The 26,895-nt window shown below is 51.0% G+C and overlaps 1 protein-coding gene across 1 annotated transcript; it reads left to right on the forward strand.

Annotated features, from left to right (window-relative positions):
• The first annotated feature begins 1,815 nt into the window (after positions 1 to 1,815).
• ANGPTL4 (angiopoietin like 4) lies at positions 1,816 to 26,895 on the forward strand. Its single transcript, XM_087948786.1, has 7 exons — positions 1,816 to 2,363; positions 5,060 to 5,170; positions 11,640 to 11,778; positions 21,138 to 21,248; positions 22,725 to 22,823; positions 24,063 to 24,338; positions 25,859 to 26,895. Exons 1-7 carry the CDS (start codon positions 1,896 to 1,898, stop codon positions 26,038 to 26,040), a joined length of 1,386 nt encoding a protein of 461 aa, XP_087804912.1. The 5' UTR covers positions 1,816 to 1,895; the 3' UTR covers positions 26,041 to 26,895.

Raw genomic sequence — 26,895 nt, forward strand, 5'->3', positions numbered from 1 at the left:
CGCTTGTCTGAAATAGTATAGGGTCTCCCCTTAAGCAGGGAGGGGGTCAGACTAGAAGACCTCTGAGGTCCCATCCAAATGTATTCTGATCGATCGATCGGTTGATTGATCGGAATGGGAATCGGGGACTCGGGCACTTGGGCGACCTCTTTCATCCCTGGAGGCTTTCGAGAAGAGAGCGGACTGCCATTTGTCCGAAATGGTGTAGGGCCTCCTGTTTGGGGAGGGGGGTTTGCAGGGCCATCTTAACAGCATTATGGGCTGTGGGGCAAAGCAGCGTATTGGGGCCCCTGCGACATCGACTCATAGGAATACAAATGTCAATGGTCGATAAAATTAAACATATATTTTTGCATGCTAGAATGAATTAAAAAAGGCAGTAAAATGTAATAAACACTTTGCTGTATTGGTAGGATACATGGTGCATTGAAGGGTTAACATAGAATGGAATAACGGAGTTGGAAGGGACCTTGGAGGTCTTCTAGTCCAACCCCCTGCCTAGGCAGGAAACCCTACACCACTTCAGACAAATATCCATATATGTCCAATATCTTTTTAAAAACTTCCAGTGTTGGAGCAGCCACAACTTCTGGAGACAATTCGTTCCACTGGTTAATTGTTCTAACAGTCAGAAAATTTCTCCTTAGTTCTAAGTTGCTTCTCTCCTTGATTAGTTTCCACCCATTTATTGCTTCTTCTCCTGCCTTCTCAGGTGCTTTGGAGAATAGCTTGACTCCCTCTTCTTTGGGGCAGCCCCTGAGATATTGGAAGGCTGCTATCCTGTCTCCCCTAATCCTTCTTTTCATTAAACTTGACATACCCAGTTCCTGCAACTGCTCTTTTTATATGTTTTAGCCTCGAGTCCCCTAATCCTCTTGGTTGCTCTTCTCCGCCCTCTTTCCAGAGTCTTCATATCTTTTTGACATCTTGGCGACTAAAACCGTATGCGGTATTCCAAGTGTGGCTTTACCACAAGGCCTTATAAACAGAGGCGGTCTTCAGCTGGTTCTGACCAGTTCTGGAGAACCCATAGAGAACATTTGGAGCAGTTGGGAGAACCGGCCCATGCCACCTCTGACTGGCCCCGCCAACCCCATCTCTTCTCTGCCTCCCATCCAGTCCCCAGTTGATCGGCTGGGTCTTCTTGGGTTGCCCTGCAGAGGAAGAACGGAGCTGGAAAGCAGGTTAGTGGGGTGGGGAGCAGAGGTGGTATTCAGCCGGTTCTGACCGGGTTCTGGGGAGGGAAGGGGGATTTTGTAGTATATTTTTATTATATATTTATTATATATTGTTATTGTAGTAGATTTTGTAGTAGGGGAAGGCCCTGCCACGCCCACCAAGCCACACCTACAGGCCCAGGAGTAAAAAAAAAAAAATGTTGAATCCCACCACTGCTTATAAAGGGATATTAACCCTTCCCGGGATTAGTGTCCATACACACATGAGTATGCCCCCCCCCCAGGCTGGGCAAGTACCTCTCTCAGGCCTCTGCGTGAAGACAGCCCTGGGGGAGGGGGAGCTGGACTAGATGACCTCCCAGGCCCCTTCCAACTCTTGCTTCCTTTGCAACCTTCGGGGCTCCCCCAAATCCTAGCCAAAGCGGCAAAAGGGGCGCCAAGGCGAAGCGGGATCGGATCAGGGCCACCGCGGCGGCGGGGGGGTGTCCTTTCCGCGGCCCTTTCTTGTCTCCGAGAGGAAAGGAGGAGCGACGGCGGGTGGGGCGGGGGGGTTGCGCTCCAGGCCATGTGCGCGCGGCGGGGGGGGGGGCGGCGTCTATAAAAGGGGGCGCGTCCGTCTCCTCCTCTCCAAAGCGGGCGCAGGCGGCGAGGTGTGAGCGCGCGCGCGGGGGAGCTCCAGGTCTCTCCGTCTCCGGCTCTCGGTCTGTGCGCTGCGCGATGCCTTCCCGGGCGCTGCGGAGGCGGCTGCTGCTGGCGCTGCTGCTGGTGGTGCTGGCGGCGGCTTCCTCGGCTTCTCCGGGGCCGCGGCGGGCTCGAGCCCCGAAGGCGGCTTCGTGGGAGGAGGTGAACGTCCTGGCGCACGGGCTGCTCCAGCTGGGCCACGGGCTCCGCGAGCACGTCGAGCGGCTGGGCGGGCAGCTGCGGGACCTGAACGCCCGGCTGGCGGCGCACAACGCTTCGCTGGCCGGGCTGGAGCGCACGGCGGCCGAGCAGCGGGACCGGCTGGCCCGAGCGCAGAGCCTCTTCGACGGCCGCTGGGCTCAGCTGGACGGGCGGCTGCGAGGGCTGGAGGCCAGGCTCGACGGGACGGGACGGGCGGGAGCCCAGAACAACAGCAGCAGCGGAGGCGGCGGCGCGGATCCCCGGAGGGACGGCCCGGCGGAGGAGGACCAGGGCGCGCTGCAGGTGCGTCCCGCAGGCTGGGCTCGCCCTCGTCGGCGGAGGCTCGGAGCAGGCACACACTCTGCACGAGGGCAGAGGTCCCTTTTGTCTGCTGCCGCCGCCTTACTCCCCGGCCGATCCCCTGCTTGAGCGACAGGGGAGGGGGGCTGGACTAGACGACCTCCCAGATCCCCTTCCAGCTTGATTCGGATCCCGCCTTTCAGAGCCGAGAGCGGTCCGAAGGATGGGCAGGCGGGACGCCGGGCGCGCTCCCCCCTCGGTCTTCCCCGGGGCTCCTTTTCCCTAGGGCGGGACGGGCTCCACCGGCATCTTCCCGGGGAACCGGGCTGGGCCCCCGAGGGACCTCCCCGAGCTGTGCCCAGCCGGATTCAAACCGAGACCAGCCCTGGCTCCGGATTCCCCGGGGGGCTTGGAAAAACCGGCAAAGCCCTCGGGGCAAAGCCGTGCGCTAGGCACAAATGGCGCGTAAAAGCGCCTTGGGATGGGTCGGCTAGCCGATCTGGAGGGGTGCAAAGAGGACACACACGCACATACTACACACACACACACACACACGACGTGCGAATTCCCTGGCGGAAAGTAAGACACTGACTTGGCGCCCCCTCCCCAAATCCTCTGTTCGAGCGTTTCTCGACGCTCGCTGGTTGCGCAAAGCGATCCCCGAAGTGAAACGGCCGCTGCGCCCGCCGCGAGTCCGGCTCTGCGCTTTGAGGTTGACTCCGGTGGCGGGGGAGGATTTCACCCCACGCCCCAAATATAGTGGTGGTCCAGCTCGGGTCTTTTTTAGATGGCTAGTTGGGTTCTGGGTTTGTTGTTTTGTTGTTGTTTTTCATCGCACCCGCTCTCTCTTCCTGCACACAGAGAGAGACACACAGAGAGAGAGAGAGAGAGAGAGAGACTGAAAGAGAAGGAGAGAGGTGGGGGAGTGAGAAAGAAGGAGAGAGAAAGACAGGGAGAGAGAATGAAAGGGAAAGAGGAAGAGAGAGAGAGAGAGAGAGAGAGAGAGAAACAGAGAAGAGGGGGGAGTGAGAAAAAGGAGAGAGAAAGACAGGGAAAGAGAAAGAATGAAATGAAAAGAGAGGAAGAGAGAGAGACAGAGAAAGACAGAGAGACAGAAAGAGAGGGGGAGTGAGAAAGTGAGAAAGAAGGAGAGAGAAAGATAGAGGGAGAGAGAAGGAATGAAAGGGAAAGAAGAGAGAGAGACTGAAAGAAAAAGGAGAGAGGGGGAGTGAAAAAGGAGAGAGAAAGAATGAAAGGGAAAGAGAGAGAGAGAGACTGAAAGAAAAAGGAGAGATGGGGGAGTGAGAAAAGGAGAGAGAAAGAATGAAAGGGAAAGAGAGAGAGAGAGAGACTGAAAGAAAAAGGAGAGATGGGGGAGTGAAAAGGAGAGAGAAAGAATGAAAGGGAGAGAGAGAGAGAGAGACTGAAAGAAAAAGGAGAGATGGGGGAGTGAGAAAGAAGGAGAGAGAAAGAATGAAAGAGACAGGGAGAGAGAGAGACTGAAAGAGAAGGAGAGGGAAGGGGAGGAAGAAGGAGAGAGAAAGAATGAAAGGGAAAGAGAAAGAGAGACAGAAAGACACAGAGAGAAAGACAGAGAGACTGAAAGAGAAGGAGAGAGGAGGGGAGTGAGAAAGAAGGAGAGAGAAAGACAGGGAGAGAGAATGAAAGGGAAAGAAGAGAGAGAGAGAGAAACAGAAAGAAGGAGAGGGGGAGTGAGAAAGAAGGAGAGAGAAAGACAGGGAAAGAGAAAGAATGAAATGAAAAGAGGAAGAGAGAGAGAGAGACAGAAAGACACAGAGAGACAAAGAGAAGAGAGGGGAGTGAGAAAGTGAGAAAGGAGAGAGAAAGAGAGGGAGAGAAAGAATGAAAGGGAAAGAGAGAGAGAGAGAGACTGAAAGAAAAAGGAGAGATGGAATGAGAAAGAAGAGAGAGAAAGAATGAAAGGGAAAGAGAGAGAGACTGAAAGAGAAGGAGAGGGGAAGTGAGGAAGAAGGAGAGAGAAAGAATGAAAGAGACAGGAGAGAGAGAGACTGAAAGAGAAGGAGAGGGGAAGTGAGGAAGAAGGAGAGAGAAAGAATGAAAGAGACAGGGAGAGAGAGAGACTGAAAGAGAAGGAGAGGGGAAGTGAGGAAGAAGGAGAGAGAAAGAATGAAAGAGACAGGAGAGAGAGAGACTGAAAGAGAAGGAGAGGGGAAGTGAGGAAGAAGGAGAGAGAAAGAATGAAAGGGAAAGAGAAAGAGAGACAGAAAGACACAGAGAGAAAGACAGAGAGAGACTGAAAGAGAAGGAGAGAGGAGGGGAGTGAGAAAGAAGGAGAGAGAAAGACAGGGAGAGAGAATGAAAGGGAAAGAAGAAGAGAGAGAGAGAGACAGAAAGAAGGAGAGGGGGAGTGAGAAAGAAGGAGAGAGAAAGACAGGGAAAGAGAAAGAATGAAATGAAAAGAGAGGAAGAGATAGACAGAGAAAGACAGAGAGACAGAAAGAGGAGAGGGGGAGTGAGAAAATGAGAAAGAAAGAGAGAGAAAGATAGAGGGAGAGAGAAAGAATGAAAGGGAGAGAGAGACTGAAAGGAAAAGGAGAGATGGGGCAGTGAGAAAAAAGGAGAGAGAAAGAGACAGAGGGAGAGAGAGAGAATGAAAGAGGCAGAGAGAGAGTGCTGGACTAACCACGTTTACTATCCCTGTCTCTTTTCTTTGTTAGAACCTGATCAGGCGCCAGAACCTGAGGATGGAGGAACTTCTGCAGAAGATCAAACAGCAGCAGTTCCGGATGGACAAGCAGAACTTGCAAATTAAGAGTCTTCAGAGCAAGGTATTGGGGGGGGGAGGGGCTGTCCCCGCAGGCTGAAAGCCCCCTCCCACTTTTTTTAGAGGGCAGTGGAGGCATTCCAATAGATCACCTGTGGAAAAGGGGGCGTGCCCTGCAGGGGGGAGAACGGGGGGGGGGAGGGGAGTTGAATGGCAAAGGGACCTGGAAGGAGGAGATAGTAAGAATATAAGAAAACTTGGTTGTCGTTTTTATTTTTACTGCGTTAACCCTCAACCCCCTCGCCCCCCCAAACACAAAACTACCCACAGCTGAAAATGCAATTCTGTGGTTTCTGGAGGAACTATCTTGGGTGGGTGGGGGGAGCCCAGCAGCTGCAATTAGGTTTTGGAGTCCCCTGCTCCCTGGGAGGGCAGTGGCCCATGGGCTGGAGGGCATTTTGGGGTGGGGTTTGTGCTGGGGGGAGGGGAGAGAAACGCTACATGGGAATTTGAAGGGTGAAATTCAACGGGGCAAGGTTGGAAGAAAACCTTCCAGAAATGTCAGACGGAAAAAGGAACTCCTCCAGGCTCAAGGCCGTGTGGTCGACGGCCGGCCGGGGATAATGGGGTGTGTGGTATGCAGCATCTCCCAAGGGCTCCAGAAAATATGCGGAGCCTTTGTTAGGCTTTGACGGCAACAAACGCGGGGCCCCTTCCCCCTTTCACTCTTCTCCTCCAACCAAGGGATGGGCAGCTCTTCCTAGATCCTCCCCTAATTCTCTAGCTACCTGACTTTTATTGGGGGAGGGGGAAGAAAAGGGGGGGCTCTTATGAGGGGGCCACATAGATACACTCCCCCCCCTTCCCACTTTTTCTCGCAAACCGGAAAAAAACAACAACAACCCAGCAGCTTCTGCAGAGAAAGAAAGGCCAGAGAATTCTAGGGACTCTGCAGGTCATCTAGTCTCACCCTTGCCGGCTTGGGGAGGAGGGGGGGGGGGAGAAATTGTGGGAGTTGAAGCCCACCCGTCTTCAAATTCACCCAGCTTGACGAACTCTTGACTTAAAGGATTCCCCCGTTGCCCTTCTATTTGCAGTTTAATTGACTGGGACACACATCAATTAAATTGACCGGTGTCATCAATTGGGACACCCATCACTGCCAAACGGGGGGGGGGGAGTGAAAGTTTCCACATTTCCATAGGCTGAAGAGTGAACATTAACTCGTCCTTTGATCTGCTGGCTATTTCTTCTTTTTCAGCTAGCCGGGTTCACTTTTCTTCCTTTCTTTGTTTTTTTTTAAATGTAATTTGGCAAAACAGCCTAGAAATCCAACCTTTGGCAGGGAGGGGAAGCGAGGGGGTGGGGGAGAGAGGTGACTATATGTGATGACCCAAAGGGGCGTGGCACAAAAATAACAAAGTCACCAAAGTAGAATAAATTCTACCTTTCATGCCTCCAACTTGGCCCACGGATGTCCAATTATCCTCGGCGGAGATCAAACTCTTCCAAAAACAGTCTACAAAGGGAAGAAATGCAGTCCGAACCCAAAATACAGATAAAGTAGAAATAAAAACAACAACAACAACACAAACCACGCTGAATTAGTCCACACGACAGGCCAGGATAATAACTTGCAGGCTTCCAAAGGATAGCGAGGCACACACCGTCGGGAGGACGCCAAAACCCAGATAAGCCTCGACCAAGATAATGCACCTTTTGCTTCCGGCAACTTTGCCATGCGCAGTTTGCCCAGTCTTCCCAGCTGCAGCCCATGAAGGAGATCAGGGCCCTTTCCTCCCCCCGTAAAACCACATTGCTCCCTTATCCGTTCCTCCCTGCGTGCCCTAGGATGAAGAGGGGGTGGGCCTGGGTCTTCCTCTGAATGCCCAGCTGCCCTTCCCCAGTTTCCTCCACAGCCACCGGAGCCGCACTCCCACGCCCTGTCAGCTCTTCCACTTCTCCCTCGGAGTCAGGCTCCAACCGGGGCGTGACAGTATATTTCTTGCCTCTTTTTACGATCTCTCTCTCTCTCAACACCCACCCTGCCAGATCGTTTTGTCCTGAGTGGTTCTTTTATTTATGGATGATTTCATTGAGGGATTAAATTTATCCGCTGCTGCCCACCTGCTCTCGAAATGGCTCCAGGTGACAAGGAGTTCCGGTGAAAACTAATTGCAGGGCAGGGATCAGCCTTGCCCAAAAAAACAAAAACAAAAAAGCCTCAGAACCTGGTCATTAAATATTCCTTTTTCTGCTCCTTAGAAGTGCAGCCTTGGGGTGGTTCAGGATCTCTCCTCGGCAAGCTAAGGCCAAAACTTTGTGACGTAAAACACCCAACGGTTTCCTTTTGGGCGCAAATCAATTTGGGGGTGACCTTTTGCTAGATCGGTTGGGAAGGTTTTAGTCTCTTGGGGTCTTCTTCCAGTCCTCGATTTACGACCATTTGCCTAACAACTGGTCAGGGGTGGGCTTCAAAAAAATTAGCAGCGGGTTCTCTACCCCAGGGGGTCACCAACCTTTTGGACCTCAGGGACCACTAAACTCATAATTTTAAATCCCATGCACCACTAATATGAACTTTGATTGATAGTGGCTTGCTGACATTTTCCCAGGGTCTCTGCAGAAAGCAGCAGAGACCCTGGGAAAATCCCCTCCAAAAAATATTCAGGAAAATCCCCCACCCCGTTTTCCTACCGATCGATCGTTCTTTATTTGGGATGGCAGGATACCGTCTCCAGCTCCGTTCTCAGGGGGGGGGGAGAGAAGAGAGACTTTGGCTTCGTGCAAGGAAAGCAGCAGAAGCAGCAGAAGTCTTCTTTCTCTCCCCAAACTCTGCCAGAAATGAGTCTTTGCCGGCAGAGCCTCTTCGGGCAGGAGGCCTTGCAGAGTCCCAAAGACTCATTTCTGGCAGAGTTTGGGGGAGAGAAAGAAAGACTTTGGCTGCTTTTCTGGCGTGCAGCCAAAAGAAGAAGAAGAAAGAAGCGGAAAGAAGCAGCCCGGTGGCCAGGCCAGGCTTGTGGGACAAGTGGGGCAAGTTCCCCCCCTCCACCCTTTCCCCCCTCCTCTCACTACCTTGTGTTGTTCGCAATGCTTGTGTTCCCGCAGGCCATGTGGCCGTCGCAGCCTTGTGTTCCTTCGCAGCCTGGATTAATTGCTTTGGGGGGGGGACATTTCCCTGCGGACCACCCAAATTTTCTTGCAGACTACCAGTGGTCCCTGTCCCACTGGTTGGCTCTACTCAGTTGCTGGGTGGGCATAGCCATGGTGGGCGTGGTCTAGTTGGCCTCCTCCATCGTGGTGGGAGGCCCATTTTTCACCTTCCCCAGGTTCTCTCCGGCCTTCCATAGCCTCCGCAAGGCTGTTTTTTTCCCTCCCTGAGCGTCTACCTCGGCCCTGTACTTACCTGCATCCAAAACAGGTTGCATGGAGACTCCTGGGAGGGGCGGGGCCAGCCAGTCTTTGCAACTACCGGTTTGGCGAACTAGATGTAAAGTTAACAACCGGTTCGCCTGAACCGGTGCGAACCGCTAGCCGCCCACCCTTGCAACTGGTCCAAGTTATGATAAGAGCTTGAAGGAATTGGCTTCCAACCAATCCTCGCACTTAACAACCCCAGTGAGGTCCCCACATTCACCCATGATCAAAATCCGGCCTGACAAACTGGATCTCAGGCCTTTGACAGGTCCTAGCAAACCCAAGCAGTGGGGGGGAAGATTGTTAACAGTATTTCCGACGGGTTGTTGCCACAGGTCCTTAGAATCCCACACGATTGCCAAGCCAATTCAGTGGGGGGCAAGCTAGATTTTGCTTAACGGCTGTGTGTGCTAACGGCCGTGCAAGAAAAAAACAGGCATTCCGGAAATACCAGAAGTGACTAAACGGGGCCGTTTTTCAGCCTGCAGAGGCTTCCCTCGAGCCTCCAGGGGGGCGAAACCGGCCTCAAAGGAGCAGAAAATGAGTTGGGAGGTGCGGGCCTGCGTAGTGCAGGTCAGGGGATGGGGCGGGGGTGGTGCATGCCCATGCACAGGGGGGGCGCATTGCATTGTGGGTGCCGGCATGTGTGTGCTTTCGACACACCACAACAAAAAAGGTTCGCCATCACTGACCTGTATTGTATTTCTCTCCTCGGTGGTTCATCAATGGAAGGCCAGTGCAGAAAACCCACCCCCACATCATGCCCTCATGAGGTTCCAGAATCCCACAGCTAGCATTCTGGAAATGGGCCCAGCAAGGTGTCCGCAGGGCGCTGGGTTGTGGAATAAAAGATGCTCTCCACCAGCTCCCACCCAGATAAGTAGGGATTAACACTGGACAAACAAGCAAAAAACAATACCCCAGTCAAGGGTTGAAAAAATTCACACCCCTGCCAATACTGGCGGGGCAAGCTACAATATGTAAACAGGGAGCAAACCAACTTCCTTGTAGCACTGATGACGTTACCTAGTTGAGTAATGAAAGATCTTTAAGAAAGCTGCCAAGCTCAGCGAGCGCCCACGGAATCCACCGAGAGAGAAACTTGGATAAGCAGGGATTAGCACCAGACGAAACAAGCAATAATACCCTAATCGAGGAATTAGCAAGGGAAAAACCACTGTCCCACCAACATGGGGGGGGGGGCAAGCTACAGTACGTAGGCAGGGAGAAAGCCTCACTCCCTTCTACCGTAGCACTGATGATGTTACCTAGTTTGGCCACGAGACGTCTGCAAGGCCACAGCTGAGCTCAGAGCCCACCAAAGACCCCACAGTAAAAGATGCTCACATGAGATGGAATCGTAGGTATCGGCCGTGGGTGGCGTGAGTGGTGTGTCACACTCTCAGGACGTACACTGCGTGATTGTGGTTTGTGCCAGATGCCCGGAGTTGTGTGTCTCGCACGTCAGAACGGAATTTATTTTGCGTTTGGGCCACGCAGAATCTGCCGTTGTTTGATGCTCCTACCGCCTACCTTTGTATTTCAAAGGTTCTTTGGGGTTCCCATTTTCAGGGAGGGAAGACTGAGGCCATGCAGGCAGTCCTGGACTTACGACGGTTCATTTAGTGATCGCTCACAGTTAACAGGGGCACTGAAAAGAGTCAGTTACGACCATTTTTCACACACCTGTTGCAGCCTCCCCAAAATTTGGATGGTGGGCAACTGACTCATAGTTATGACCGTCACGGGGTCCCTGGGGTCATAGGATCCCCTTTTTGCGACCCTCTGACCAGCCAAGTCCGTGGGGAAGCCAGAGTTGCTTCACAAACTGGGTTACTGATTTAACAAGGGCAGCGATTCGCTTAACGGCGTGAGAACATTTGTAGAAGGGGACAAGAATGTCTCACTTAGCAACAGAAATGCTGGAAATGCCAATTGTGGTCGTAAGTCAAGGACTGCCTAGATAAGTGGGGGGGGTGGCTCGTCTAAGACCATTTGAGCTCCTCCAGGAGAGGAAAATTGGTTTTATTTATTTATTTTATATCCCACCTTTATTGTTTTTACAAACAACTCAAGATTGACAAATACCCAACACACCCTTTTCCTCTTTTCCACAACTGCGTGGTCCAAAGTTACCCAGCCAGCTTTCATGGTTAAGTGGGACTAGAACTCACCGTCTCCTGGTGATTGACCCAAAGTCACCTAATTGCTTTTAAGTGGGACTAGAACTCCCCGTCTCCTGGTGATTGACCCAAAGTCACCTAATTGCTTTTCATGGTTAAGTGGGACTAGAACTCACCGTCTCCTGGTGATTGACCTAAAGTCACCTAATTGCTTTTAAGTGGGACTAGAACTCACCGTCTCCTGGTGATTGACCCAAAGTCACCTAATTGCTTTTAAGTGGGACTAGAACTCACCGTCTCCTGGTGATTGACCCAAAGTCAGCCAGCCAGTTTTCATGGTTAAGGTGGACTAGAACTCACATTTCCTAGAGCAGGGGTCCCCAACTACCAGTCCACGGACCAGTCCCGGTCCGCGGAACAACTCCTACCGGGCCGCTGGCTTGCTGGGCGCCGCCATCTTTTTTTCATGAAAAAGTGCTTCCAGGGAGCTTTTCCGGGTAGAAAGCTCAGCCGTTTCATCAAAAAGCGATGACGCCATTTTATCGGAAAATCAAAATCTTTTGATGATGGCGGTGAGTCACCAGCACTTTTCATCAAAAAGATGGCGGCGCCAGCTGATACCGGGCCGCGGCGTCAAAAAGGTTGGGGATCACTGTCCTAGAGACTGGCCCAAAGTCACCTAACAGTCTTCCTGGTTAAGGTGGGACTAGAACTCATGCAGTCTCCTAGAGATTGGCCCAAAGTCACCTAGCTTCTTTCCTGGTAAAACTGGGACTAGAACTCACGCCGTCTCCCAGAGGTTGGCCCAAAGCTACCCAGCCAGCTTCAATACCTAAAGTGGGCCTAGAATTCCTGCTTTGTGGCCTGTCGCTTTAACCCCTAGGCCAAACTGGTTCCTGTGGATGAGAGTCTTATGCCTTTGAAGATAAACCCCCCCGTCTCTCCTCCCTTCTCCTTTCCCTCTCTTCCCCCGTCCCCCTCCCCAAATCCCAGGTCAACGTGCTCACCCCGTTGCAACGCAGCGAAAAGGACCCCCAGGCCCCTCAGTGGAAGGTGACCGTCCAGAGAAGCGCGGACGATCGAGTGGCTAACCAGAGCCAGACGGCCAAACTGGGGAAGCTGGAAGGTTCAAGTGAGTAAGCAGCCATCTTGGCTGTATTTTGTTGTGTTGTGTTGTGTTGTGTTGTGTTGTTTTGTTTTATTTTGTTTTGTTTTGTTTTATTTTATTTTATTTTATTATTGTATTTTATTATTTTATTGTATTCCATTTTGTTTTATATTTTATTTTATTGTATTTATTATATTATTGTATTGTATTGTATTTATTTTATTTTATTTTATTATTTTATTGTATCATTGTATTCCATTCTATTTTATTTTATTATTTTATTGTATTCTATTTTATTTTATTTTATTTTATATTTTATATTATTATTTTATTGTATACTATTTTATTTTATTATATTGTATTTTATTTATTTTATTATTTTATTTTATTTTAATGTTTTATTGTATTCTATTTTATTTTATTTATTTTAAATTTTCTTTATTTTATTTTTCTCTGGGGTTTGGAAGAAAAACAAAATTTGGGGGGGAGGTTCCTTTTCCGCAAGAAGGGAATTTTTTGGATCGGCTGTTCCAGAGGTGGGAAGCCAAGGATTTTATTAGCTGCAGCACAACCTCTCGCTGTTGCAACCACCCTTCGCGTTGGCATGAAAACAGCTGGGCCAAATTCAAAAAGTCCGGATTCATTTCGATGCATCTCAGCTGGTGCGGGTGCCCTGAATTTTGCAATAATCAGAAAATGGGGGGGACGGCACGGATGTACAGATAATCTTCCACTTACGACTGTGATTCAGCCCAGCCTGCCTGTCGCTAAGGGAGGCACTCGGTAGGTGAAGCAATTTGGAAACAACAACAACAAAAATTGGGTCGGCTTAAAAAGAGGTCAACCTTGGCAACTGGAGGACTTCAACTCCCAAAGCTGGCTGGGGAATTCTGGGAGTTGAAGTTTAAAGGTGCCAAGGTTGGAGACCCCTGGGCTTAAATATTTCCTCTCCAGCCTCAGACCCAGGTTCGCCCAGGAAGAGAGGCTTACAGAGTCATGAGGACTAGTGTCTTTTTCAGTTAGTTCTTCTCCTCGGTGCTTAGAAGCAGCTGTCATTCATGAGGTCAGTGGAGACAGGCAGAGGTGCAATGCAACCAGTCTAACAATCGGTTTGGTGAGCGTGCTCTCATTATAGTGTGGTGACCAAAACTGGATGCAGGACTCCAGGTGTGGTCCTACTAAGGCTTTATAGAGTGGTATTAGTACCTCCCTTGATCTGGATTGTATCCCTCTGTTAATGCAATTTAGGATTGCGTTGGCCTTTTTGGCTGCTGCACACGGCTGGCTCCTATTTAGCTGGTTGTCCACTAAGACTCCAAGATCCCTCTCCCAGTTCCTGCTATTGAGCCTGGTTTCACCCAGTCTATATGTGTCCTTTGGGTTTTTCTTGCCTAAGTGTAGGACTTTCCTTTTCTCTACATTGAATTTCATTTTATTAGATACGGCCCAGGGTTCTAGTCTGTCCAGATCCCTCTGGACCTTGAGCCTATCTTCCGGGGTGTTAACCGTGGTGGTATTCTATCGGTTTGGCCCGGTTTGGCCGAGCCGGTAGCAGCGATGAGTAGCAGAGACCGAACCGATTCTCTCCGCCCCTCTGCTATTGGGTCCACCCACCTGCCTGGACTCCCTTACTCACCCCTTTCTCTGCTGGATTTGAAGCGCAGGTGCTTCGCGTGGCATAGAATAGTGCCGCGCGGCAGCCGCTGAAGCGACCGGGATCGTGCAGGCTTACAGGAGGCAAGTTAGAACGCCTCCATGCCTGTGCAAAGTGCGCAACCACCAACCACCAAAGTGCTTACGCCCACCGAACCGGTGGCAAAACTATTTGAATCCCACCACCGGGTGTTAGCTATTCCTGCCAGCTTGTAGTTGTCTGCAAATTGAGCTTCGTTGGCCGAGGGTTCAAGCATGGGTATTGCCCTTGCTGCATTCCTGCTTTCCACCCAGGGGTGTCCAACCTGGGCAACGGAAGCCCTGTGGGCTTCCAACTCCCCAAAGCAAAATGTTGGGTAACCCAAGGACATCCAACCTTTGGCAACTTTGAAGACTTATGGACTTTGATTCCCAGGCCGGCCAGCTGGCTTGGAGGAATTCTGGGAGAGTTGGAAGTCCGTAAATCCGTAAATCTTCCCAAGTGGCCAAGGTTTTGGAGACCTCTGTTGCTATTACCCAATGGCATAACCCGTTTAAGAAACTCTGGATTTGTCTCTGGGCGGGGGAGGCGGGGGCTGGTTCAGTCTTCTCCCTCCAGATGTGCAGGGAGGTGTGCCCCTCCCCAGATTCCCCAGCCCAAACATCTGGAGGCTGCCGGTTAGCGGAAAGCAGCACCAGCCCTCCCTTTTCCCGTCGAGCGCCTGGGGTGGCCGCCTGCCAAGTGTGCCAGAGGTTGAGCCGGGAAGCTCGCCGGCCGGCAGCTGTGGGGTTAAATGGCTGGTGTGCCGGGGGGGGGGGGGGCTGGGGGGGGACTGGGAAGCCAAAGGGAAGGCTGGCTTCTCTCCAAGTAGGGGAAAGGCTAAACTCCCCCTTCCATTCTTGCTCCGGGTTTCCAAAATATGCAGAAAGCAAAGCCAGAAAACCTTCCTTCCCTCCCCAGGAGAGGCAGATTGGCTGGCTTGCCTTTGCCAACCCCCTCAAAAAAAAAAGCACCAGGAAAATGTGACACACACACACCCCTCATACACACACACACACACACACCCTCCCAACCAGCCTCTCAAAATTTGGGGTTTTGCCTTCCAGAGAGAAACTGCAACCTTCCTTTCTAGCTAATAATACGGAATACAGAAGTCAGTTTTCCTTTGGAGTTGCAGAACGACAGAGTGGGAAGGGGCCTGGGAGGTCTTCTAGTCTAACCCCGCCTGCTCAAACAGGGAGACCCCAGCCTAGGGATGTCCAACTGGATTTCTTGGAGGGCCAGATCAGCACTGGAGTTTTTTGGTGGTTTTCAGCCGTTCTGGGCCCCATTTTTGACCCGTTTTTGGATGGGGTTTTTTTTGGCCTGGTTCTGGTCCATTTTTCAAGCCATGTTGAACCTGTTTTTCGGGCCGTTTTGGGTGTTGGCTATTCCTGCCAGCTTAGTATATCCTCTGCAAATTTGGTACATTCCCCTTCTATTCCCTCCTCTAAGGGAATCATGAGTTAAGGACGGTGGGGATTTTTGGAGGCAGTGTGACTCACACCGATGACAGAGGCGTGGGATGCCAGGGGTTTGTGCATTTCGCACGTCCACCTACACTCCCCCCTTCCTTATCCAGATATGGGCTAAAACCCTGCAGGGCGTTTAAGCTCTTTTTCCAATGTTTATGGGCAGGGCTTTTTTTTGGGGGGGGGCGAGCCCATTGCCAATCCCTTTAGGTCAAACGGAAGCTCCCGGAGCCTGCGGTGGACGATGGGAGCCGGGTTCAAGCGCATCGAGACAGGAGGGATGGATGAGGGGACGCGGATGGGACGCCCAGCGTGTGGCATCTCGCCAGCACGGCGCCGTGGCCCCCGACCCCGTTAAAAACCGGGTTAGGTTTCGCAGGCTGTGGTTCGCCTCTGATCTTATCTCTGAATAGAACCGTCTGGATGACCCTTGAGGGTCTCTTTGGAAAGGCTCCGAAGTGGGCACGGTGGGGGGGTGGTGTGTTGGGGGTGTATTTTGACCTGTTCCAGATTCCCCATATCCTCGGATTTAAACCGACACTCTCGCGTTGGCCTGTGCCAAGAGGAGCGGTCTCCGTGTTCGTCTGTCCACAGGGGAAACTGAGGCGGTGGGGGGGAAATAAAGAGCGGAGTCCCTCGCCCACTTTTTAGTTCCCGCAGATGGTGGTGGTGGGCAGGGATGCCCCCCCCCAGCTTTGATTTCCTTAGGGTTGGCTGGGCGGAAATGGTAGACTGCTCCTGGGCAGGGAGGCTCCTTCGAATTGGCCTGGCCTGGGATTGGCCGGACGACCAAGAAGGCGGGACCTGCTCCTCTTTTGATTGACGGGAGACCCTGGGTGTGCGTGTGTGGGTTCTTGGCTTCGCAGAGCTGGCACCGCCTTAGGGCATCGGTCCAGGAAGCCTCTGCCGTTGGGTTTCTTCCTTTCCTCGGGAACCCAAAGATGGGCAAAGGAGGTGGTTTTGCATTGGCGCTAGTCCTCAAGAAGGCCAGCCCTCAAGAATTTGGCGCTAGTCCTCAAGAATTTGGGCGCGAGGTTGGGCCGGCTCAACTTTTCCCAGGTCTGTCCTTGAGCCAACTCGGCCCTTTCTCCTCCCCCCCCCCTGTGTGTGTGTGTGTGTGTTTGTGTGTCTGCTTGCAGCCTCCTGCTTGCAGCCTCCTGCTCCTGCAAGTCACGTCCCTTGCCGGCTGGATGATGCAAGCAGGCCCCTCCCTCCCCCCCAGAATTGGGGGAAAGTTCATGTTTACACTCCAGGATCAGTTTCTTCACCCGCCCCTCCCCCAGAAACCCCCTTCCACAGCCCAGCCCTGTTCTTCTGGCATCCTGCCCCAGGCAGCTGTTTCGAGACTCTCCTCCGCTAAATTTATCCACAGGCTGGGAGGAAGGAGGCCTCTCCCCCTGCCTGCCACCCCACCCCCAAAACCCCCTCCCCTGCAATTCCAAGGGGGCTGATTGGAAAAAAAAAGAAAAAGAAAAGAAACCTTTTCCGTGCAAGGGCCAAGAACAGCATCTCTCTTTGTCTGGGGCTGCAATTCAACACCCGCCCCCTCCACCTGCTGCTCTGGGCTGCCCGGGGGGCAGAGTCCGCTTCCACCCGGCCACATTCTTCCCTCGCACCCGTCTGCCCGGGCCACGGCCCACCTCTCCTGCCCCGCCCCTGATGGCAGCTGCTGGGCTGGCCCCGAAGCAAAGTCCGGCAGGCCGTGGCAGCCAGTTGGGGGCAGCCAGTTGGGGGTATCTCCCGACACCCCCAACATCAGGCTTTGCACACACCCACACTCGTGAGCCATTTCATGTTGCGTGCCCCGGGGTAGGGAGGAGGTTTCTGAGCACATGCAGAGGGCTTTGGACGCAGAGCCAGGCTGCCCTGGGTTGGCTAGGGAGGGTTCTTTGGGGACAGCCGAATGTCTCTGGGCAAGTGGCGGGGGGAGAATTGGTAGCCGTGCTCCGTTTGATCCCTAGGAGGGCATCTTTGTGGCTCAGGGTTGAACAGTGAGGTGTTTCTGGCAGACATTTCATGACCCAACTAGGGAACATCATCAGTGCTAGAGGGGAGCAGGATTTGCAGAGGGTTTGCAGGGAGGAGGGGGAGGAGGAAGAAGAAGAGAAGGAATGTGGACTCTTTGATGGTCTCTGAGCTTGGTGGTGTTTCTTGCAGACGTTTCATGACCCAACTAGGGAACGTCATCATTGCTAGAAGGGTTTGCAGAGAGGAGGAGGAGGGAGGGAGGAAGACTGTGGGGTGCTGCCTGAGCTTGGTGATTTTCTTGCAGACCCTTCATGATGTTAGAAGGAGTGGAATTTGCAGGAGGAGGAGGAAGAGAAGAAGGAAGGGGAGGAAAATAAGAGGAGAAGAAAGCAGGGAGAAGGAGAGGAGGAAGAGGAGGAAAAGAGGAGAAGAAGAGGAGGAAAAAGGGGGGGAAGGAGAAAATGGAGGGGAGGAGGAGGAGGCAGAGGAAGAAGAGGAGAGGGAAGAGGAAAATAAGAGGAAAAGAAAGCAGGAAGAGGGAGAAGGAGATGAGGAAGAAGAGGAAAAGAGGAGAAGAGGAAAAAGAAAGGGAGGGGAAGGAGAAAATGGAGGGGAGGAGGAGGAGGCAGAGGAAGAAGAGGAGAGGGAAGAGGAAAATAAGAGGAGAAGAAAGGAAGAGGAGGAGGAGAAGGAGGACAACGACAACTCTGGGGTCCCTGGTGCTGTCTGAGTTTGGTGGTTTTCTTGCAGACGTTGCATGACCCAGCTAGGTAACATCATCAGTGCTAGAAGGAGAAAGAGAAGAGGAGGAGGAGGACAATGACTGTGGGGGCCTTGGTGCTCTCTGAGCTGGGTGGTTTTCTTGCAGGCGTTGCATTAACCCAGCTAGGGAGCATCATCCTCAGGGCCAGGATGCTAGCAAGACCAGCACAGGTGAGGTTACCTGGCTGGGCAATGACAGGTCTGGCCAGGAAACCCCCCAGGCTCCAAGAGCTCCAAGGACACCGCCAGGCCTTTCCCAACCGGTCCTTTTTTTTCCTTGGTGGGGCAACTTCCACACCCAGCTTTCCCGGCCAAAGTTGCTCTGCCTTTTCCAGCACACATGGACATCCGGGGGAGGAAGGCGGAGCGCGACGTGGCTTATCCCGTGGCCTTTCTAGTCCTCCATTTTGCTCTTCCGTCAGAGCGGAGAAGGGAGCAAGGCTCTGAGGGGGAAGCCCAAGGAAGGGGGGAGGGTCCCCCGCACAAAAGAGGCTCACTTTCGGCGGTTGTGACAAACCACCACACGACGATCGATGGGCCGAATCCCTGGAACAGACCTGGGACGGGCTTCCATTTCCTTGCACCAGCCCATCCTGGGTACCCTCAGGGCTTCTTAATCGTGGCAGCGATTGGAAACAGGCCTGCTGCTCTGGTTTCGGCCTTTTCCAGGTGTGTGTGTGTGTGTATGTGAGGCAGAAGAGAGAATGCGGAAGAGAGAATGAGGGAGAGAGAGAGAGACTGAGAGAGGAGAGAAAGAGAGAGAATAGAGAGAATGAGAAAAAAGAATGAGGGAGAGAGAAAGAGAATGACAGAGAAGAGAGAAAGAGAAGATAATAACAGCAAGAGAGAGAGGAGAGAATGAGAGATTGAGAATCAGAGAATGAGAGACAAGATAGAATGAGAAAGAGAATGACACAGGGAGAGGGAAAGATTGAGAGGGGGAGAAAAGAGACTGAGGGGAGAGAGAATGAGAGAATAATAAGAGAATGAGAGAGAGGAGAGAATGAGAGAGTAGAGAGAGAGAATGAGAAAAAATGAGGGAGAGAGAAAGAATGACAGATAAGAGAGAAAGAGAAGATAATAACAGCAAGAGAGAGAGAGGAGAAAATGAGAGAGTAGAGAGAGAGAATGAGAAAAAAAGAATGAGGGAGAGAGAAAGAATGACAGATAAGAGAGAAAGAGAAGATAATAACAGCAAGAGAGAGAGAGAGGAGAGAATGAGAGAGTAGAGAGAGAGAATGAGAAAAAAAGAATGAGGGAGAGAGAAAGAATGACAGATAAGAGAGAAAGAGAAGATAATAACAGCAAGAGAGAGAGGAGAAATGAGAGAGTAGAGAGAGAGAATGAGAAAAAAGAATGAGGGAGAGAGAAAGAATGACAGATAAGAGAGAAAGAGAAGATAATAACAGCAAGAGAGAGAGAGGAGAAAATGAGAGAGTAGAGAGAGAGAATGAGAAAAAAAGAATGAGGGAGAGAGAAAGAATGACAGATAAGAGAGAAAGAGAAGATAATAACAGCAAGAGAGAGAGAGAGGAGAGAATGAGAGATTGAGAATCAGAGAATGAGAGACAAGATAGAATGAGAAAGAGTGACACAGGGAGAGAGAAAGAGATTGAGAGGGGGAGAAAAGAGACAGAATCAGAGAATGAGAGACAAGATAGAATGAGAAAGAGAATGACGCAGGGAGAGGGAAAGATTGAGAGCGGGGAGAAGAGAATGAGGGAGAGAATGAGAAAGATTGAGAATCAGAAAGAAGGAGAGACAGAATGAGAAAGAGAATGATACAGGGAGAGAGAAAGAGAGAGATTGAGAGAGAAAATGAGGGAGACTGAGAATCAGAATGAGAAAGAGAGAATGACAAAGGGAGGGAGAAGGAAAGAGAATGAGAGAGAGAGACAGGAGAGTGAGTGGGAGAGAGAGAGATTGAGAGAAAATGACACAGAGAGAGAGAATGAGGAAGAGAGAGGGAGGTCTCCATTCCATTGCCTGCTGTCCTGCATTTCCTCAATTTTGTGGCTGTCCCTCAATGTGGCAACCATTATGGGCTGGAGCCCTCCTCCTCCTCCTCCTCCTGGCCTACCGTGTCAAAATGGCAACCCAGTTAGACTGGAAGGCAGATTGTTTTGCCAGCACATGCCACAAAGCCTCTAGGAAATTCTTCTGTCCATGCAATCTGGGATGGGGGTGGGGGAAGAGAATGAGTCCCTCTGAACTGAATAACAGAATGACAGGGCCGGAAGGGACCTTGGAGGTCTTCTAGTCCAACCCCCTGCTCAGGCAGGAAACCATTATACCATTTCAAACAAATGGCTGCCCAGTCTCTTCTTGAAAATCAGTTTTCACTTTTTCGGAGCCTGGAATTTGGGGGGTTTCCATATCTGCAGCTGCAAAAGACCTTGTACAGGCAGTTCTCGACTTACAACACTTCACTTAGTGACCGACGTTCCAAGGGCACCGAAAAAAAAGGGACGTTATGACCAATGTTCACCCTTGTGACTGCTGCAGCCTCTGAGTGGTCGCTTGATTTACATTCCGAGGCTTCGCAACTGACTCACACTTACAACGGTTGCAGCGTCCCAGGGGTGTGTGTCCCCCGTGATACCCTTTGGTGATCTTCCGGCAGGCAAAGTCTGTCGGGGAGGCCCAATTCACTTGACAGGGGTTTCTAATTTAACAACCGTAGCCAAATCTGAAAGTTCTAGGGTTTCCTTGCAATAAGTAAAAACTACAAATCCACCCCCTGCACAGGTCACCTTCAAGAAGTGAGGGGAGCCGAATGTCAACTCAAAAATATTTCTCTGGTCTTTTAGAGTTGTCAACAGAATGTGAGTGGGGGGGAAGCAATGCATACCTTAAATATTTTCATAGATAAATTGCTAGGCGGCCAAAGCTTCCAGTGTGTAAGATTATTACTGGAGAGCATGATTGATGACTCTTGGCTATGGATGTGTCCCATTGGAGAATATACATCCTGGGGGTGAGGGGGAAGATCAGGGTGCTGTGTCTCAGAGTCGGCTGCACCCAGGTAACACCAACATGGTCACTCCTAATAAATGATATATATTTTTTAACTCTGAGAGATACGGCTGAATGGTTTGAATGAGGATGGATTGTTGGAGCCCTGACACCCTCATTGCATCACATGCCCCAATCGCCATCTGTCCCGGCGTGAGACGTCCTCTCACCCAGGTGCAGAGATAACATGACCTTGATTTAGAAGAAGAATGCTATTATGTCTAACCACATACACTCCAAGAAGTTCCCCCCCTCCCATTTTCCCAGGATCGAGAAGGTGGAAGCAAGGAAGCTGCTGGTGCTAATATGGCTTCCAAACTGACAATAAAAGGTTCTGTGGAACTCCACCCCACCGGATCACAAACTTGCCCCCCGATCCAAACTCCTTTGCAAATGGGCGGCTGAACGGAGAGGTTGAATCTCTTCGGCTTCTGTAACACGCGTGTCCATCCATGCTCACCCCCTTGCTTCCCACCCTCTCTTCGCGCTTGCAGAGCTTCCGGCTGGCTGTCATGACCTCTTCCTCGAGGGGCAGGAGCAGAAGAGCGGGGTCTTTGAGATCCAGCCCCCTGGAGCCCCGGCGTTCAAAGTCTTCTGTGATATGGGTAAGTTCGGCTGCGATGCAGCGTCTGGGTTCAAATCTCTGTACAGCCCAAGAGCTGGCTGATGGGGTTTGGAAAGAGACGGGTGGTTTGCTTTCACTGTAAAAAAAAAAAGTAAAAAGTCAGAAGGAATGGGAATAGGAACAGAAGATTGGAATGAAGAATAGGATAGAATAGAATTAGAGTAGAGTAGAATAAAATAGAATAGAATAGAGTAGAAAACAGAATACAAAATAGAATAGAATATTGCAATATAGAATAGGATAGGATAAAATAAAATAGGAAATATAATAGAATATTGGAATGTAGAATAGAACAGAGTAGAATAGAATAGTGGTATGAAGAACAGAATAGAACAGAACAGAACAGAACAGGAAATATAATAGAATATAATAGAATAGGAATTAGAATAGTGGAATAGAATAGAACAGAATATTGGTATGAAGAGTAGAGTAGAGTAGAGTAGAATAAAATAGAATAGAATAGAATAGAATAGGAAATAGAATATAATAGAATAGGAAAAAGAATAGTGGAATAGAATAGAATAGGAAATAGAATAGAATAGAATATTGGAATGTAGAGTAGAGTAGAATAGAATAGAACAGAATAGAATAGAATAGGAAATATAATAGAATATAATAGAATAGGAAATAGAATAGTGGAATAGAATAGAATAGAAAACAATAGGAAATAGAACAGTGATGGCGAACCTTTTTGTTGTGGTGGGCCCGTTTGAGGCCGTTTTCACCCTCCCGGAGGCTCAAGGGAAGCATCTGCAGCCTTTGTAGGCCGAAAAACGGGCTTTCTGGAAATACCGGAAGTGCCCATTTTCAGCTTCCGGAGGGCCTCTGGAGCCTGTGGAAGGCTGTTCTCACCGTCCCAGAGCCTCTGGGAGGCTGAAAACGGGCCTGTTTCGGCACTTCCGGAAGGCCCGTTTTTCGGCCTACAAAGGCTGCAGAGGCTTCCCTCGAGCCTCTGGGATGCTGAAAAAGGCCTCAAACGGGCCAAAAATCCACTGAGAGCCACCCACATGCGCAGTGCAGGTAAGTTTGGCTGGGGCTCATGTGCCTGAACAAATGGCTCTGCGTGGCACAGGTTCGCCATCACGGAAATAGAATATTGGAATGAAGAATAGAATAGAATAGAAAATAGAATATTGGAATGAACAATAGAGTGTGTGTGTGTGTGTGTGTGTGTGTGTGTGTGTGTGTGTGTGTGTAGGACTAGAAGGAGTTGGACTAGAAGACCTCCAAGGTCCCTTCCAGCCCTAGGATCCTAGCTGCTAATAAGAACCCATTAGAAAGACGCCACACACAACATCAAATCAGAGGATCGGTCGAGGGAACCTGTGTGTGTTTTGGGGAGGCAGCGGGGTGGGGAAATTGCACGGAGGTTGGGTGGTGGTGGAGTGGGCAGAGTAAATTGCCCGGGGTCTTGCCCCATCCGCAGTGCCCTTAGTCCTGCTCTCTCCATTGGCAGAGGACGGCGGCTGGACCGTGATCCAGAGGCGCTTGGACGGCTCGGTGGATTTTGACCGACTCTGGGACGCTTATAAGGAGGGCTTTGGAAATCTGACAGGTAGGTTTGAAACTGCTTGTTGTGGCCTGCTGGTGGCTAGCGGAGCTGGCAGCAGAGTCGGACAGTAGTGAGGAGGTTGGGGAGGAACCTGGGCCAGTCCTGGAGGCTGAGGAAGGCTCGGACGAGGGCTCTGCATCAGAGGCAGAGATGGGGCCAGGGCTGGCTGGCTGGCAGTCAGCAGCTGCCTTCAGAGTTGGAGAGCAGTGAGAAGGGGGAGCAGCTGGAGCCAGTGCCCAGCCTGCACATGCGCAGAGCGGCCAAAAGAAAAGAACAATTACAAACTCAGGTTCGACGCGGGAGTAAAGCCACAGATAGAGACGGTGAGTGGCTCCTCCCCTAGGGATTAAAAGAGGAGCAAAAGGGGAGGGGCCTTTGCAGGAAACAATTCGTTCGTTCCATCATTGTGAAGATCTGTCTGTGCATCTCAGAGATTCTCTGCCGAGCCCTTCCTTGTCAGCACTGCGTTTGGCAATAGTTACTTGACAGCTCTCCAAGCTAGATAAGGTCTGTGCTCCTAATGATACCCCCGGAAAGACTGTTTGCCAGGCCTTTGGCTGAAGGTGAATGCAAGAAATTCACCTTCGTTTAATAAAAGGGGTTTTGCCGGGACAAAGAGTCTGCTTAGTGCTTTTTGGGGAAGCCCGGGTCAGAACCCCGCTTTCTAACAGCATCAATTTCCCAAAATCTATTTATCAAGTTAAAACATTGATAAAATGATAGTTCTCAACTTACTACCATTCGTTTAGCTGAGTTCAAAGTTACAACGGCATTGAAAGAAGTGGCTTATGGCCGGTCCTCACACTTACGACCATCGCAGCATTTCCCCATAATCACGGGATCAAAATTCCGGTGTTTGGCAACCAGCATTGTCTTTACAGTGATTGGGGGTCAACATTTGTGGAATGCAGTTTTGATTTCCAAGCTGCCACACTGCTCCCCCCTCCCTTTCTGTTGGCAACTCCAAAAAGACCACAGAAATATTTGATGAGTTGACATTGGATTCGCTTTAATGACCGGGCGGCTTAACTTATCCCCTGCTGCGATTCCCTTAACGGCAGGGAAGGTCGCGTAACGGAAACGAAACTCGACTTAGCCAACGTCTCCCTTAAGAGCAGACATTGGGAGGGAGGGCGCTGTTGTGGTCGCTAAGTCGAGGACTTCCCTGTGTAGCGGTCCATCTTGGCGGCTCCCAAGGCAAGTTTCTGTTTTTCCATGGCTCTTTTTCCCGCTTTATTTTAGGAGATTTCTGGCTCGGTTTGGAGAAGATGCACCGGATGGTGAAGGAGGAGCATTTTCAGCTGCTGGTCGAGCTGCAAGATTGGGAAGGCAACTCTCAGAAAGCGCACTTCCTCTTCCGGCTGGGCGGGGAGGAGACGGCTTACACCCTCAGCCTCCTGGGAGCCATCCGGGGGGAGCTGGAGAGCGCCATGGGGGACTTCCCCCAGCTGCCCTTCTCCACGCGGGATCGTGACCACGATCTGAAGGGTGACACCAACTGCGCCAAGCACCTCTCAGGTCAGTGGCAGCGGATGGAGCAAACACTCCGAAGGGCTTTTTTTTTTTTCCCCAACCCTGTCCCCTTTAAGAGGAGTGGACTTCAACTCCCAGAATTCTGCTTTGTTGGGGGAATTCTGGGAGTTGAAGTCCGCTCCTCTTAAAGGGGACAGGGTTGAAAAACTCTGAGAATGGAGAGTGCAATTGAAGCTTGAGGCCATTTTGACTGTGCGAGTCACTGAACAGCTTGCAGTGATTTTGCTTAACAATTGTGGTGCCAGAGGTCATTAAAATTGGGTGTGATTCGCACAACAACCACGTCACTTACTGGCGGCTATTAGAAGCCTATAAAACTGCAGAAAGACCTCGTCCATTGAGTCTCCTCTGTTTTGTTTTGTTTCTTAATTTTTAGTTGAGTGGAGTTGAGTTTAATCACTTGATTCCCGTTGAAATTGTGGCCATATTTCGAGAACTAAACATCATGCCTGCAAAAAAAACTCCTGAGAAAAATCTTCCTGAAGTTTTTGACCCAGTTTGGAATAGCCATGTGGTTTTCGACTTAGCAACAGTTCAAAATTAACAACGGCACTGAAAAAAAAGCGACTTATGACCGTTGTTCACACTTACGACCCAACAGCATCCTCAGGGTCACCTGATTCAAAATTCACAACATCGGCGACTGTGTCATATTAATGCAGTGTTCCCGGGGTATGTGTGTGTTCACCTGATCCCTGTTTTTGACCTTTTGACAGGCAGTCACGTGGGAAGTCAGATTCCCTTAACAACTTTTGTTAGTGATTTCACAAATGAGATGATTCACTTAACAACATTGGCAAGAGAGGTCATAAAATGGGACAAACCTCAGCAAAGGTCTCGCTTAACAGCAGAAATTTTGGCCTCAGTTGTAGTTGTAAATCAAGGACTGCCTGTAATCTTTCCCTCTAGCCCAGTGGTGGCTAACCTTTTTGAGCTTCTGTGCCAAAAATTGCTCACGTGCCAGCATCCAAAAGGCAATGCGCGTGCGCCCCCCCATGCCCCCTGCGCATGCACACGAGATTCCGTCCACCGCTGCCCCATTACCTGCACTGCACCTCCGAGCTGATTTTCTGCCTGTTTTGAGGCCTTTTTCGGCCTGCCAGAGGCTTTGAGCGAAGCCTCTGCATGCTTTGCAGGCCGAAAAATGGGCCCGTTTTGTCACTTCTGGTATTTCCGGAAATACAGGAAGTGATGAAACGGGCCTATTTTTCGGCCTGCAAAGCCTGCAGAGATGTCTCTTAAGCCTCTGACAGGTTGAAAAAGGCCCGAAAATCAGCTGGGAGCCACGCGCATGCGCAGTGAGGTAAGTTTGCCTGGGGCTTGTGTGCCTGCACAAATGGCTGTGCATGCTACCTGTGGTACGCATGCCATAGATTCGCCATCACGGCTCTAGCCCATCAACGGAGTTGCTCCCCTATCGGGGTCTCGGAAGGGCATCTCCCCACCCCCCAGGTGGGCTTGCGTGCCTGGCTGACCCCCGTCTTCTGCCCCTCTTCTCCTTGCAGGAGGCTGGTGGTTTAGCTACTGCGGCCACGTCAACCTGAACGGCAAATACTTCCAGTCCATCCCACGACAGCGGCACGAGAGAAAGCAAGGCATCTTCTGGAAGACCTGGAGAGGGCGCTACTACCCCCTGCGATCCGCTACCATGAAGATCCGCCCTGCAGAGCCGGAACGGGCGTCCTAAGCCCCTCCTCTGCCTCCCCAAGAGACTGGTTACGGCCCTTCTTCCTGCCCCGTTCCCGCGAGACACAGCTGGTCTCTGTCTCCGGAGCCCTGGCAGCTGGGGGAAGAGCACCTGGGCACGGGGTCGCTGCTGGGTTGCGGGGCCAGAGGAATTTGGGGAGCACCACCTTTCAGCCTCCTGCTATTTGGGGAACGTCTTTTGGGCGGCTGTTTCTGCTGATTTCATGCCCCTCCAAAATGCAAAACAGCTGGGGCTTCCTCCCTCCTCCGCCTTCCCCAAAATATATGTGCAAAGGCATTGAGACAGCTATGGGGTTTTGGGGAGGCTAGCGAGGTGGAGGGGGGAAGGAAGACCACTCCCCACTGCAAATGTGACCTCGATGTAGGAGGGCACACAATGCGGGGGCCTCTTTCACAGACCCTCCAAACTGCCCTCTTTGAATCTAATGCGCCCCCCCCCCCACCCTCCTCTCCTCTCTGGATCTCCTTTAGGTCATATTGACTTAAAATGCTCCTGGGTTTCTCTTGTGCAGGACATTTGTCCGGAGGGGGTTGGGGGTCAGTGGTTACATGTTACGTGTGTTTTTCGTCCCCTCTTTTCCAATGCGTGTTATTTTTTAAAAAAACAAACACCTGGACCATCACCGAGTGAATATTGTCGTGTAAACGTTACGAAACTGTGCTTCGGATGCTCGCCGTTAAAAGAGACGGGCGATTTTTATTTTATTTTTTGTTTCTTCCTCTTTGCCTTTTTTTTTGTTTTTAAATCTTTTTATACTTAGGTGTGTGAGACTTTGTGGTCAGTGATATGTCTTTTGGGCTTTGATGTATAATAATTAAAAACGACGAGATATTT

This window comes from Notechis scutatus, unplaced genomic scaffold (assembly GCF_049901735.1).
Source record: "Notechis scutatus isolate UNSWTSFEM ecotype Mainland unplaced genomic scaffold, rNotScu1.2 NSCUSCF20, whole genome shotgun sequence".
Taxonomy (NCBI): Eukaryota; Metazoa; Chordata; class Lepidosauria; order Squamata; family Elapidae; genus Notechis; species Notechis scutatus.